The sequence below is a fragment of the Salvia miltiorrhiza genome, chromosome 8 (assembly GCF_028751815.1).
Source record: "Salvia miltiorrhiza cultivar Shanhuang (shh) chromosome 8, IMPLAD_Smil_shh, whole genome shotgun sequence".
NCBI lineage: Eukaryota > Viridiplantae > Streptophyta > Magnoliopsida > Lamiales > Lamiaceae > Salvia > Salvia miltiorrhiza.
The window spans coordinates 184,831-199,636 of NC_080394.1; the positions used below are offsets into that span (position 1 = coordinate 184,831).

Genomic DNA, 14,806 nt, shown 5'->3' on the forward strand with positions numbered 1-14,806 from the left:
CCTCATCAAATCAGATCTGCCGCCGCCGCCTCATCCTCCGCCACCTGACCGACCTCCTCCACGTCGCCGATTTCAGAGGACCGGATCTCCTCCACCGTCGCATTGTTGTTTCAGAGGACCGGATTTCCTCCACCGCCGCCGCCTCATCTTCTACTCCGACGAAGTCTGCCCAAGCCGCGAGAGCTCCGGCGCGAATTCTCCAAGCTCGGCGCCGCTGGAGAGAGAGGGAGATGAGAAAGAGAGAGGAGAGAAAGAGAAGGGTAGAATAGTCATGACATACAAAAAATGGCCAAAATTTATGTTTTTTCAAATGGTGGACAAAATTTGATTTTCATTCTTCATTATGGCCATTTGGGTGGATTGTTTCAATTATAAATATAGTGGTAACTAAAAATAAAATTGAAAACATTTATCTAAATAAAAAAGTAAAATATTATAGGCTTTAAAATATTTCATTATTTTAAATAATATTTATAATTATATTACAATATACATATAGTATAGTATTTAAAACATGTCACCATAGGGCGGAATATATAAATGATGAAAATCCGGGGACTGAAATGAAAATATACAGAAAATGTTGAGCCATTATTAACCAGTGCGATTCAAAATTTTAACTGATTGAAGATCGTCAGTTAGAGCTCGAAATTGAATCTGTGAACTGCGATCCATGTAGAATTGAATCGATTTCCGTTCAAATTTCCGCCATTTCCGCCGTAAAACTCTGGAAATTTGCCGTCGTCTGGCCACTGGCGGTGGCGGAAGCCTTCAAATCGCTCTACTGGAGACCGAGTCTCCATTGCTGACCTACACAATTAGTGTTGTATTTAATTCTCTCCATTCCTTTGCCTCTCTCGGATTCTCCGCCGTCTTCGAAGATGTAAGTCAATCACTTTACTGTTTCTTGTTTTGTCAATTTTGTTTTACTCAAAATGCTTACAATTAGAGTAAAGTTTGATTCGGCGCAGCTAAGCACGAGATATAAATTTATTTTCGAGTTTGAAGTGGTCGTTCCACCAATTTGAGCTTTGGTTTAGAGTATTTGACTTAATTCGTTATGGGTAAAATAATTAAAACGTCGAAATTGGGGATGAAAATGCTATTGATGGAATGATAGAAGATGTATTCATTGCTTATTAACCAGCAGCAGTGTCGAATTCTTACAAATCTTAATTAGTCTTTAAGTGTGCATGCAGTGCAATCCATGGAGAATCGTGAGGATTTCCTGTCAATTTTGCCGTATTTGCCTTTAATCCTCCGTTCCTCCGCTGTTTTCTGGCCGCCATCGGTGGTGGAAGCTCTCAAATCCCTATCCAAGGGACCGAGTCATAGCAATGTCAACTCCGGACAACTCTTTGCTCTCGCCGTGTCTGATCTCCGCAGCTCCCTTGGGGAGTATACTCTTTTCCCGTCAGCCTCTCTCGGCTTCTCACTCTTCTTCGATGATGTAAGTTGCAGAATTTTGCTGTGTCATATCTCTTCAGTTTGTATAGTTTCTATTTGTAATTTGGTTCAGACGAACGAACTTGTGTGAGTTTGGAGTGATGGATGTGTGTTGTAGGCTCATTTTGTTTTGATTCCCAGACCTTACAGATTTTGTATGATTATGTTATTAGTAATTAATTTTCTATCTTTACCAAAACTAGTGGCAAAGCATTTCTGTCCATTCATGCATTCTGTTACTGTATATTAGCTGAACAATGTGTTCAGAATGAAGTTTTGATAAAACCTCTGTTGGTTCTGTAGTTGATGAGTAAGGATGAGGCTGGCAAATGGTTTACAGATGTGGTTCCGCGACTTTCTGATTTGCTACTGAGGTTGCCAGAGCTGTTGGAGACCCACTATCAGAATGCAGGTAGCTTCTGTGGAATGGAAACCGGTCTTAGGTTGTTGGAATCACAACAACCAGGCATTGTACTGCTTAGTCAGGTGACTGGCTGTGTGTGTGTGTGTGTGTGTGTGAGAGAGAGAGAGACTGCTCGCTAAACATCTCATTTTCTTTTGGGTTATGCATCACAAAAAAAAATCATTTATTTTTGTAACACAAATCCCTGTGGCCTTAAATTATTCCTACTAGTTAGACTTTGAACTTGAACTGTTCATGTTTTAGACCTAATGTCCGAGGCTGCATTAAACTGAACGATTTTTGCTGACCCATACTAGCATATTCTATTTATGAGTACAAATAGAGTTGTTTTACGAATGAGTATCACAATAAAGTAGTCTGCTACAAGCTGTTGCATAAGATAAATAAAAAAGTCCCAAAAAGGGAAGGAGATTTAAAGTCATAGTATGAATAACCATGTCTTCTTTCTTGCATTGGAAATCCTTCTTCTGAAGTAGTGAAATAAGCTTAATTTCTTTTACTTATGCAGTATGGCTGCGTTAATCCGGGATCTCTGAGTTTATGTTGACTTTCAGGAATTGATTGCTGCTCTTCTGGTTTGTGCTCTTTTTTGCTTGTTTCCAACCACTAATAGACGCGCCGAACATCTTCCACCTATCAACTTCGATAATTTATTTGCGTATGTTTCGTCCATCCTTTATATATCTATTCATCTCTGTTCTTAATTTTTGTTTAATAGGTTTGCAATTACATGGTTGTACATGTGCAAACATAAGGTCCACTGCGTCCGCCTCAGCTCAACTCTATAGCTGAGTGGTCGATATCTTTCTCTAATAGCTAACTCTCTTAAGATCCTTTAGCAGACACAGAAAAAGAAGACCGGATAACTTATAGATCTTGAGTCATAGTGCATGAATCAACAGATCAATAGAAACCCAAATCAGAACATAATGTGAGGGTATAGTATATGATCTTAATTGCTGAAGCCTTTGAATTTCTTTGTCTATCTGGATGTCCTTTCCTGTTGATGAGAAAAAAATATGCAAGTGGAAGAAGATCACTGCCAAAAGCAGTGATGGATCTTGCGCTCACTCCTGACCTAGTTGTTCTCAGTGTTTTCTATCTGTATATGGATTTACCTGTTTTACATCTGCGAGTTCTCAGTTGTAGGTCTAGTATGCAATAATCTTGTGAGCCATTTACTTGTTGGTGGTAGCTAGAAGTGAACTGTCTGCATCTTCTCCTTTTCCATTATGAAGTTTTCAGTATTTTTGTTTCAGTAATGTTGCTTTTATATGGTTTTTATTTAGGCAGGAATACGGTTTTCATTTTCTATATTTATTTCTTTAGGTGTCTATATGAGTGCTATGATGTGAACCAGGAGCATAAAATAAAGTGCCTTGTTCACTATTTTGAGACAATATGCTTGACTATACCTTTGGGGAATGTATCTTTTGAGCGAAAAGTTCTACCTTTGAAGAACAGCCGATCTCACATTGCTTACCCAGAGCCTGATTTCTGGAGCAAGTCAACTGTATCTCTCTGCCAATTCAAGGTAATAATTAGCAACTACCTTGAGCAAAACCAAGGTGAAAATAGACAAATTTTGACAGTTGTAATTATACTGAATCAAGTCCTCGCAGGACACTACTTTTTGCTCGCAATTGTGATGCCTCTACTTTCTAGGAATAGCTTGTGAACGTGAACAGATCTGTTACACCTCATTTTTGGCCTTTTTTCTTGGTCCAGTTATAACTTTTATATACGTATTAACTGTAGGTACACAATTCTGGTTTAATCGAAGATCAATCAGTTGAAGCTCTTGAGGTAGATTTTGCAAATAAATATATTGGAGGTGGTGCTCTCAGCCGTGGCTGTGTACAAGAAGAGATCCGCTTCCTGATCAATCCAGAATTGATCGTCAGCATGCTTTTCTTACCTTCAATGGCAGATAATGAAGCTATTGAAATCGTTGGTGCACAAAGATTCTCAAATTACAGTGGCTATGCTAAATCATTCCGCTTTTGTGGTCACCACGAAGACAATAAGAGCGTTGATGCCATGGGAAGGCGCAAGACGAGGATAATTGCAATCGATGCTCTCTGCAGTCCTGGAAAGAGGCAGTACAGACTCGACTGTCTCCTACGCGAAACAAACAAAGCATTTTGTGGCTTTCTTGATCAACAGAAACACCAACTACATCAAAACCTATTTCATGAATCCAAAAACAGCACTTCCACTACAGAAGATCTACCAGCTTCTTCTCCAGCACACGAACAAAGCAGGCATAATCTGGAAACACAGAACATCAAGAGCCAGTCAGATCAACGCCCAAGTCACGATGCTAAGATTGGCATCGCGACAGGCAATTGGGGTTGTGGTGCTTTTGGAGGAGACCCCGAAATCAAAGCTGTCATCCAATGGCTGGCAGCGTCTCAGACGCTCAGACCGTTCATCTTGTATTACACATTCAGTATAGAGCCGTTGCAGAAGCTCGAGCTCGTGGTCCAGTGGATTCTTGCCCATGGATGGAGCGTAGGCGAGCTCTGGAGCGTTTTGGTAGAGTACTCGACTCAGAGAGGGAATGGAGAAGCCAGAGTTGGCTTCTTCAAATGGCTTCTTCCATCGTTACACGTCGATGATCCAATGGTTCTGGATATGCCTGGTACCATGTGAAAATAATTATAGAATTTGAAGAGCTGCATAATGTAGTAGGTGATGAGAATTTGGAGCCTTGTTTTTTCTTTTCTTTTTTTGCCATTGAGGCTTGTTGTAGTATTGAGATTTCATTATTTTGCTTCGTTGTATTAGACTTTTCATCTTTGAATATATAAATTTAGGGAAGTTTTGGGATAATAGGTACTCCTTGATTGTGGAATACTAAATTCAATGGATACGTGTGGTGTGAATAATATTTGTAGTCTATTTACATCAGCTCTTTTAGTGAGGTTTGTTACCTAAATGAATTAAAAGCTCGATTTTGCTAATATTTGGGTCATTACTTCAAAGAAAAACGACAATATATAAATTATTTAATTAATTTTTTAATAAATTTTACGAAATAAAATAAGTAAGATTTTTTTTAAGAGAAATCAAAATCAAATTAAGATATTTACAAAATTCATAAAAGCTCGAATAAGTTCATGAGTTATAATATGCTCGGTAATAACGAATGAGTACTTTTTTCTATAATTAGTTCGAATTTTTTTCTTTTATGGGTCTGCTGAAGATGAGAAAATAAAGAAAAAGAAAAGGATTTCCTCAAAAGAAAAAAGAAAAACAAAATGAAACCTCACATTATCCATTACCAGTGTAAGGGGGTTTGGGGTTTTACCTGAAAATCATTTCAACATTTCTCTGCTAACTTCTCAAATTCAAGCGGAAATTATCTGAGCAACCCCAACACATAGTTCGATAAATTCCTCCTCTCAAGTCGTAAGCACTTCCAATCTTTCTCCTTACTTTTTTGTTAATTCTTTCCATTTATATTGTGATTAAGTTCAGCATTCTTTGATAGGCAGTCCTAATTTCTCTCTTTCTCTCTCTCTCTCTCTCTCTCTCTCTCTCTCTCTCTCTCTCTCTCTTCAGCTGTTATGTAATGGGTGCCGACGACTTGTGTAATGTTTTTGTAATTTATCTCTGTTTTGTTTTGTTGTTTAAAGTTTACATTTTTACCTATGGAAAGGTTGGATTTTGACAGTTAAAAACTATTGAAGTTAGGTAATTGAGAAATTGACCATATACATGTTTGAAGGAACACTTAATTCTGTTGTATTCATCTTTATTCATTTCCCTCCTTTCACTTACAGAATGTTGGCCAGTGTATTTTCTGGTAAAATTATATTGAAGCTACTAGTAGTGAACCATTTTTATGTTTGAGGATTACTTGCTTGCTGTTATATTGATCTTTTTTTTATCCCCTTTCCCGATTCAATTGCAGATTTGTTGTCTGGTTTGATTAGTGGTGTTAGTCAGATTCTTCAATGGCTCTACACGCGATGGAGCCAATTCACCACACATCGCGGCTGCAAGCTCTGTTTTCGCCTTCTTATGAGAGATGTTTGATGAGGCTCCCTTCCTATTCCGGGGCTTCTCTGACACGGCAAAGCAGTCGTTGCTGCATTTTGGATTCCTCCAATATGAGGCGTGTAAAGAAATTCACAAGGCCACCAGTGATGGTACTTTAAAGTTCAATTCTTTTCCTAATCATGTGTGTGAATGTATGGCTTATATAGCTGTGAAATATGAAGCAGGGTATTGGCAACAGAGGCGGTCGGGTAAATGTTTCCAAAGTGGAGGAGCTGCTACAGATGGGTGATGGGGATGGAGACGACGACGAAAAAGAAGAATCGGGTGGGAAGGATGGAGATCAGGATTCATTTGTTATGGACGAAGATGAGAGAAAGGAGTGGAGGCAGAAGATAAGAGAGGTCATGAGTAGGATTCCTGAGGATGCTGACGAGGAGACTGATATGCTAGAGAAGAGGAAACGGATGCAGAAGCTTCTAGCGGAGTACCCTCTTGTCGTTGAGGAGGAGGATCCGAATTGGCCTGAGGATGCCGATGGCTGGGGTTTCAGCTTGGGTCAATTCTTCAACAAGATCAGCATAAAGAATGTCAAAAAGGACGACGATGAGAATTATGACAGTGAGAATGAAATAGTATGGAAGGATGATGATTATATTCGTCCGATCAAAGACATAACAACTGCAGAGTGGGAAGAGGCTATCTATAAGGACATCAGCCCTTTAGTTGTTCTTGTTCATAACCGTTACAAAAGGTACTTTTCGAGTTCCAATTATTTACACGAACCGAAGTCTTCACCAACTAGTTAGGATTTACATGTGCGTATATGGTTTTGAGGTTTGATTACCTAAATAAGATTCTTGGGATTGTCTGTTCTTTAAAGCACATTCTTTCGTTTCAACGCTTTTCTGCTCATAGAAAGTGTTTAAATATATATTCAGACCAAAGGAGAACGAGAGGATCCGGGAAGAAATAGAGAAAGCTGTGCAGATCATATGGAACTGCAGGCTACCATCACCAAGAGTAAGCAGGTTTGATTCTTTAGTGTGTGTGTGTGTGTATTCATATAGAATTTGATAAATTGCTCGTGGGCATTGGTTGACAGTGTGTCGCAGTAGACGCTAACACCGAGTTTGATTTGGTCTCCGCTCTGCAAGTATCTGTTTTCCCAGAGATCATTTTCACTAAAGCAGGCAAAATTTTATACCGTGAGAAAGGTATGGTTACACACCGTACTTGAGATACTTATACCTTGCTAAAAGCTAATCTTTTTTCATCATTCGATTTTCAGCAATCCGAACAGCTGATGAGTTGTCCAAGATAATGGCTTTCTTTTACTTCGGAGCAGCCAAGCCCCCGTGTCTACCCGGGGTTAAGAACATGGAAGAAGCAATTCCTACAGTTGAACCACAGAAGCCAATGTCAGTAGAACGTGGCACGTAGATATAATTGCCTCTTGGATGTATGCCGGCTCCATCTGGCCAGTCAATGGAAATCTTACTCCCTTGAAGTCTGCACACTCGGGTTTTGAAGATTTTCTGAATGACAAATGGGAACCCGAATGAGCTGGGTGCCGGTTCCTTTGTTTCTGCTAGTTCACGTATATATAATGTTATTAGTTGGATACTTTCATACCTGCATTTTGTGATAGCTCGTAGGCCTATAGACTCATTGTAACTAGGTCTATAGGTTGCTACCGTGCACATAAAGATTGCTTAGTCATTTCCTTGTTAGTTTTCGAAAGCTTTTCTTCTCACCTAGAATTAGCTGATTGAAATGGAACTTTTGAATTTACATTAATATGAAAAGGTGATGGTGCTAGAGTTGATCTGCATTCATCTCTCGAAATTTATTTTGTCGAACAAGGTAGTAAAATCTCATCATTACATGTTCAGCAATCACTCATTGTACTTTCCGCAGCAGCAGAAAGCCTTGTGGTAGTGGAAGCGGAAGGCAAACAGCTGAAACGGGTTGGTCCCATCAAATGCACAATCAGCAACTCCTAAGGTACGTTTCTCTGTCTTCCCCTTCAAAACCGTTAGGCATTTCCCGGTGCTATGAGAAACCCAGAATCTGAACTCGCGGTGGTTCAGGTTCTTGGGTGGATTGACTGATTTCCAGTCTGCTTGTGATAGATTACTCAGTTTCTTTAACGCTCGAAGTTTTACTCTGCCGTGCTTGTCTGCTGAAAGATAGCTCTCGTCAGAGCATTTATCCATGTAGTTCCTGAATCTGATCTTTCCATGATAGAAATTATATGAGCTTAGGCTGCATAATCAATACATAGATGCTATGCTGTGTATATATGCATCCTGTTTATATACCTTTCACACGAACATCGGATTCGTTTAGTAGTGCATATGCAAAAGCATGGTTCATAGTTTTCCAGAAAATGTCCCCAACTTTCGTTTTCTATTAATAAAAACCCCCAACTTTCAACGTTTTCCAAAAAATGTCCCACTATACAAAATTTGACAACGGAACGATGAGTCGCCTCACCAGATTCTTAGATGAAACGTCGTTTGTTGAGTGAGGTGGGAAAAAAGAATCCCATCTAAGAATCTAGCAAGGTGACTCATCATTCAATTGCTGGATTTTGTATAGCAAAATATTTTCTAGAAAATGCTGATAGTTGAGGGCTTTTGAATATAAACAGAAGTTGGGAACAATTTCTTGAAAACATTGAAAGTTGGGGAGACAAATCATGATTATTAACCACCCTTTATGAAACTAGGCATTTACCTATGAAAGCCAGAAGCTGAACCAGAGGTGGATTCCCAGCCAAAATAGGAGTTGTTCTTAGCCGACACGCCACCTTTAACATTAGGCACAGAGTAGACACCCCTATCTCCGTACTCGATATGGTCGGACTGCAACGCACCAGCAATTAGGGAGTCGTCAAAAGCAGTCATGTGAGGGTATGCATCACTAGGCGGGCACTTATCCGTGTCACATGCTTTGCATTGGCTGCAAAGAAGACCACTCTTCATATGTTCAGCATCAGCCACCACGGCTGCTTGAACGACAGCTAGGGCTAGGGCTATAGCTAGAGAAACGAAGTAGCTTCCCATACCTCCTTCTCTCAAACCGGGCTTCGTTGTGTTTCTTGTTCTTAGGTTGTATATACTTCATATATGCTGCCCCCTCTGATTCTTGTTTTCATCAATTGTCGCAATGAGACGAGCATTGTTGTTTGGAAATCGGCATGATAGGTATCCCATCGACAACCAAGATTTGTTGTTGGCAGCTTTGTTTTTATTCATTGCATTGGAGCTAACTACATTCGGCTTCAATAAATCTTTGTTTTATGCTTTAATCTCTCTATCTTAGTTATACATCTTGTCTTGTTCTTATACCAGCTCAGATCTTTTTTATTCTTTAACTCTCAAGCCTTCTATTAATAACATAATTGAACTCTTATTGACATAAAGCCCTTTAGTTCATATTACTCAAAACATTTAATTATGCCAGCTAATGAATGAGCTTATTATATCTTAAAACTCACAACTAAATTAAGTTTATTATTTCTTAAAACTCACAAATAATTAAGGGGCAGGGAATGAAGGGCCAAAGGCTTAGGATTCACAAATAAGTGGGCCTCAAATTTTAAAAATAATCCCCCATTAATTATAACTTAATATTTATTAATTTCAAAGTCATTAGAAAATACTATAAATGTGTTACCATTAAAGTTGATTGGTGAAGTTCTTGAGTTTGTTAAAACTTTGTATTTTTTTCTCATATTTATATTCTATAGATATTGTTAAATATTGTAGCTTCAACAAAATATTTTTATGTATTAGAAATGAGTTAAAATAAAATTCTTGATCTTGGAGGTGTAATTAATGATTTTATTTCTCAAAATGTTTAGAAGATCTACATTATTTCAATAAATATTTAGTTATTGTTGTTTGGTTATTGTACTTTATAAATTAAAGTTATATTTTTATATTTGATCTTGGAAAACGATTATGAACCATTTATAGTTGATAATAAAAATATCAATTTCATTTCTTAAGAAGCCAATATTTTCATTTTCACTTAAGTCTCTGGAAATATTTGGACCGACCTTAACAAAGAGGTTTGTGTTAGGCCACGGACATAAAAATGTGCATATGTGGACGAGGTTGTCATTTTGATCTGTCTGTTTATATTTTGGTACACATATTCTTATATTTGCAATTTCATTCACATTCAATATTAATTAAAAAAAAAAAAAACTCATCCAACAAATCATTTAAGAATTGACTAACAAATAAATTTTGATGTATCATTTCTCCACTTTCTAAATATTTATTTCTCCACTTTGGTGTAAGGCCAAATTATTTAACACAAAATCTTGGGGTGTACCGTACACCCGGGTTCCAGAATGACACTACTTCATTCGGGAAATGACACTTGAACATTTCCAAATGACACAAGTGTCATTTGTATGTTGAAAGTGTCATTTGTATATTGAAGTAGTGTCATTTAGAAATCAGTTGTACGGTACACCCAGGTGCACGGGAGAGTGCCTCATTATTTAATATGTGTTGACTATTGGTGAAGGGTAGTTGTACTCACCAGCTCTAAAATTACGACCACAAGTTCCTTTATACTTATTCCTCTTCATCTTCACTAATTTACTTCCCTCTCATCACTAGCAAATCAAGAGTGTTCCACCAATCAATTAGACCAAAGATATCTGAGTCTCACCTCGAATTGTTGCAATGGCAGAAGCAGTGGTGTCAATGGCTCTAGAAACCTTGCGCGATTTGTTGTTGGAAGAAGCAAGGTTTTTATCTGGTGTGGGCGATGAAGTGAGGGAGCTCGAGATCCAGCTGAAACAGATGAAGTGTCTTCTCGAAGATGCTGACAGAAGACGACACGAAAGCAAAACCATTTTCAATTTGATCTCGGAGATCAGAGAGCTTGTGTACAGAGCCGAAGCTGCCATTGAAAGACACGCAGCTTATCAAGTGTGTTCAAGGAGAAGACGAGGCCTCAGACAGCTCGTCCGCAGATGTAGTTGTAGTTTGGAAGAATACAAGTCGATCCACCAACTAGGCTCCGAGATTTCACCGATCAAATCCCGTCTTGAAAGGATAAACAAGGAAATGCAAGAAAATGGCATAAAGAAGAGCATCATCAACACTACAAATGGAGGGGAAAGCTCGGCTGCCGGCGGAAACAAAAATTGGTCGAGGAAAACCTTTCCCGAATTCGAGATTGGAGAGTGTTTTGTGGGGATGGAGGATGAGCTGAAGCAGCTTGAATATCTGCTAGTCGAGGACAAAGAGCATCGAGTTATTTCAGTATGGGGCATGGGAGGTTCAGGCAAGACAACCATTGCTAGAAAGGTATACAACCACATCAAACACACCAAAAGCAGTTGCTTTGAGTCTTTCGCGTGGGTTTGTATATCTCAGCAATGTCAGATAAAATCAGTTTTGGAGGATATTCTCAGCCAGCTAAGACTAGAAAAGGTTAATGAGAATAATGTGAGTGACACGGCGTTGATGGGGCAACTGTGTGAGATACAAAGAGAGAAGCGATGCCTGATTGTTGTGGACGATCTTTGGGAGACTTCACATTGGGATGGTCTCAAGCATGCCTTTCTTGTCCAGGATTTGCAGAGCAAGATCTTGATCACCACGCGTGAACGAAAGGTTGCCGAGATTGGATTCCCAATAGAACTTGGGCTTCTAAAGGTGGAACATGCTTTGGAACTACTCAAGAAGAAAGCATTCCCCCAAACAAACATTCCAGGTGATCAGTTCATAATATGTTCTAGTTGGCTTTTGGCTATTTTACAAATTAATTATATATGCTTTCCATTGTTGGTAAATGATGTGCGTGCATGCATGTTGTGGCAGTGTAAAAAATTATTCATTTTCATTATTTCAATTGAATGCAGAGTTTGTATTGGAAGAGAATTTTGAGAAAATTGGGAAAGAAATGGTGAAGAAATGTGGGTATTTGCCGTTGGCAATATCTTTACTCGGTGGGGTCTTGAGAATGAAAAATTCGATCAAGGAGTGGGAGTTGGTAAATAGGGATATCAAAAATTACATATACAGAGATGAAAATGAGATTGATGGAGTGCTAAATTTAAGCTATGAAAGTCTACCCTATTATTTGAAGCCTTGCTTTCTCTATATGGGTTTATTTCAAGAGGACGAAGATATAGATGTTGAGGATCTATATACTAGATGGATAGCACAAGGTATGGTTTCACATGAGAATATTCGAGACAACGAGGAAACTTTAATGGAAATAGCGGAACTATACTTGGGTGAGTTGGCCTCTAGGTCCATCGTCCAAGTTGAAATTGATGATGGTGTCACACCTGGGGAAAAATATAGGAGCTGCAAACTTCATGATGTAGTAAGACAACTATGTTTGAAATTGGGGAAAAGAGAGGATTTTGGTGTGCTAAGTTTGGAGTATCAAACCGGAAAACTTAGTACCTTACTACAGCAAGCTTCCTCGCATATGAAAGTACTACATTTGGCTATCCATTTCAGAACAGAAGTCGGACTGGAACCTGACAAGCTTGGAGAAGATAGTAGCAAATATTTAAGGTCTCTTCAAATGGTCAATCACAGAAATGCTGTTGAGTTTTCCCTACAAAGTATCGTTGATTTTCAGAAATTCAAATTGCTGAGGGATCTAGTTATGGTTGGATTCAAATTTCAAGGAAGAAAGTTACCGAAAGGAATCACTAATCTTGTTCACCTTAGACGTTTGCGTTTAGAAAAATGTGAATTTGATAAGCTACCGCTGTCCATAAGGAATTTGGTATACATGGATACCCTTGATTTAACTGGTTCGTATAATGTTGAAGTTCCAAATGTTTTCAAGGAGATGTTATGTTTAAAACACTTGGCTCTTCCCAATTATGATGAGGAAAATATTGGAAGTTATCGATTAACATTGGATGAGGGGGTGGATGTGTTGGAGAGTCTGATCGGGTTGGATAGTAGAGTGCACGAATTAAAATGTATAGGCAGAATGAAGAATCTCCGACGCTTTGATGCAAGCATACACGACAATGAAAGCTTGTTAACTATCATGAATGCCATTGCTACCGATTGGAACAAGTTAGTGTGTTGTATGGTTTATATCAAAGAGGGTTGCGAGTTAGGAACAAATGAGGGAGTGTTGAACAAGGCATTCACATGTCCCAATCTTCATTCCTTGTGGATTAGTGTTAAGATAGGAAAGGCGCTGACAGAGTGCGGGCGTGACTTCATGAGCTCTAAACTTACGAAGTTGCTCCTATTAGAATGTGAGATTGAGGATGATCCAATGGGCATATTGGGAAAGCTTCCTTCCTTGACAGCTTTAACTTTAGGGAGGAAATCATTTGTCGGGGAGGAGATGACGTGTCCATCAAATAGTTTTCCTCGCCTCAAGAATCTTATTATATCAAAGTTACCAAAGTTGAGGGAGTGGAGAGTGGAGGCAGGATCCATGCCCCTTCTCTCTACATTACACATCTATTATAGTTCTAGTATGGAGATGGTTCCAGATGGATTGAGTGGCATTTCTACTCTTCGGGAACTGATGATTTTTGGAATGCCGGAATTGGGGAAGAGGGTATCGGCATCAGGAGAGGATTTCCACAAAGTCAGCCATGTCCCTTCAATTTTCATCTATTAGTAGTCTCCAATCGGGTAAGGTATCTCATCAACTTATGCTCTCTGCATTGTTGTTTGGAAATCGGCATGATAGGCATCCTCCCAACAACCAAGAGATGTTGTTGGTTCATTGCAAGTTGTACTTACGAGTAGCGGTTGCGGGTACTTCTTAGAAATGAAATTACGAGAATTTGAATGGGATTCTCTGTCCCACAATGGTCGTGTTCTTAATTTCCTTAGTATTATATAATGAACTTTAATTAATATTTATTATTAAAAAACAAAATTAAAAAAATATATATACCATCCTAAGTTTTGATTAATTAATCATAATAATTAATTTTTTAATTCAAATAAATATAATTATATATCCTAATTGAATGGGTGAAATCTAATTAATTATCTTAAAAACTATATTAAAATATAATTAATAAAAAAATAGTTTCATTAATTATAATCTAATATTATTAATTTTAAATTCATTAGAAAAAAAAATATTATTTGACAAAACGAAGTAGCTTCGCATACCTCGTTCTTCTCTGAAACGGGGCTTCGTTCTCATTAATTATAAATAGATATTTATTAATCTTAAATTCATGACATTAATCCCGATTTATTTTCTGAATTGCAAGTTGATACAAATGTGTTACCGTCATAATAAAGTCGATTGGTGAAGTTATTGAATTTTTTAAAACTTCGCACTGTTTCTCTTATTTTTGTAATACTATATAGGATGTTGTTAACTATACCAATCAGCAATCACCATATGCCAATTACTATAGCTTAACAAAATCATTTTATGCATTGAAAATAAGGTATGGAAACACTTGATCTCCCAGTTGTTATTGATGATTTTATTTTTCGAAATGTTAGATTCTAAATTATTTTAATAAATATTTGATCATTGTATTTTGGTTATTGCACTTTAACAATAAAAATATTGAAGTTTAATTTTTTAAGGAACCTATTTTTTCGTTTTCACCAAAGGTCCTCGAAATAATAGGACTGACCCTAACAAAGAGATTTCCGTTAAGACACAGACATAAAAATACACATATGTTGGACCATTAAGTAGAAAATGAAAGAAAAAATAGAAAATTATGTATTCACTCACAAGCTCCTCATCTTTATTCCTCTGTATCTTTACTAGTAATTTACTTCACTCACACTTATTCCTTTTTATCTCTAAATTTATTCCTCTTTATGTTTACTAATTTACTTCACTCACACTTATTCCTTTTTATCTCTAAATTTATTCCTCTTTATGTTTACTAATTAATTTACTTCACTCACAGTACTTATTCCTTTT

At 37.8% G+C, this 14,806-nt stretch overlaps 4 protein-coding genes across 7 annotated transcripts in view; 3 read left to right on the top strand and 1 right to left on the bottom strand.

Annotated features, from left to right (window-relative positions):
- Nucleotides 1–593: 593 nt before the first annotated feature.
- On the top strand, nt 594–4,705 carry LOC130999653 (poly(ADP-ribose) glycohydrolase 1-like). 2 transcript variants are annotated; one of them, XM_057925250.1, is made up of 6 exons: nt 594–883; nt 1,200–1,450; nt 1,750–1,932; nt 2,425–2,528; nt 3,200–3,404; nt 3,629–4,705. In XM_057925250.1, the coding sequence occupies exons 2-6, from the start codon at nt 1,208–1,210 to the stop codon at nt 4,523–4,525; spliced, it is 1,632 nt and encodes a 543-aa protein (XP_057781233.1). In that variant the 5' UTR covers nt 594–883; nt 1,200–1,207; the 3' UTR covers nt 4,526–4,705. The 2 variants fall into 2 exon arrangements, with proteins under 2 accessions (XP_057781233.1, XP_057781234.1); XM_057925251.1 differs by having other exon boundaries at nt 607–883; nt 1,189–1,450.
- Nucleotides 4,706–5,069: 364 nt separating this feature from the next.
- On the top strand, nt 5,070–7,706 carry LOC130999658 (thioredoxin-like fold domain-containing protein MRL7L, chloroplastic). Of its 2 annotated transcripts, none has more exons than XM_057925255.1 (6): nt 5,070–5,284; nt 5,790–6,027; nt 6,103–6,629; nt 6,817–6,898; nt 6,981–7,092; nt 7,167–7,706. In XM_057925255.1, exons 2-6 carry the CDS (start codon nt 5,833–5,835, stop codon nt 7,316–7,318), a joined length of 1,068 nt encoding a protein of 355 aa, XP_057781238.1. In that variant the 5' UTR covers nt 5,070–5,284; nt 5,790–5,832; the 3' UTR covers nt 7,319–7,706. The 2 variants fall into 2 exon arrangements, with proteins under 2 accessions (XP_057781238.1, XP_057781237.1); XM_057925254.1 differs by having other exon boundaries at nt 5,076–5,284; nt 6,100–6,629.
- Nucleotides 7,647–14,806, bottom strand: part of LOC130999659 (uncharacterized) — a 42,547-nt gene continuing 35,387 nt past the window's right edge. Inside the window, exons 1-2 of one of the 2 annotated variants that reach the window (XM_057925256.1) lie at nt 8,618–10,200; nt 7,647–8,107 (exon numbers count right to left, since the gene is read on the bottom strand). In XM_057925256.1, coding sequence (XP_057781239.1) covers nt 7,774–8,107; nt 8,618–8,946 — 663 coding nt within the window. In that variant the 5' untranslated portion in view covers nt 8,947–10,200 and the 3' untranslated portion in view covers nt 7,647–7,773. Of the gene's footprint in view, nt 8,108–8,617; nt 10,201–14,806 lie in introns of those variants that run through there. The other variant, XM_057925257.1, reaches the window with a different exon arrangement.
- Nucleotides 10,394–13,693, top strand: LOC130999655 (probable disease resistance protein At1g58602). The gene is made up of 2 exons (XM_057925252.1): nt 10,394–11,623; nt 11,772–13,693. Exons 1-2 carry the CDS (start codon nt 10,585–10,587, stop codon nt 13,517–13,519), a joined length of 2,787 nt encoding a protein of 928 aa, XP_057781235.1. The 5' UTR covers nt 10,394–10,584; the 3' UTR covers nt 13,520–13,693.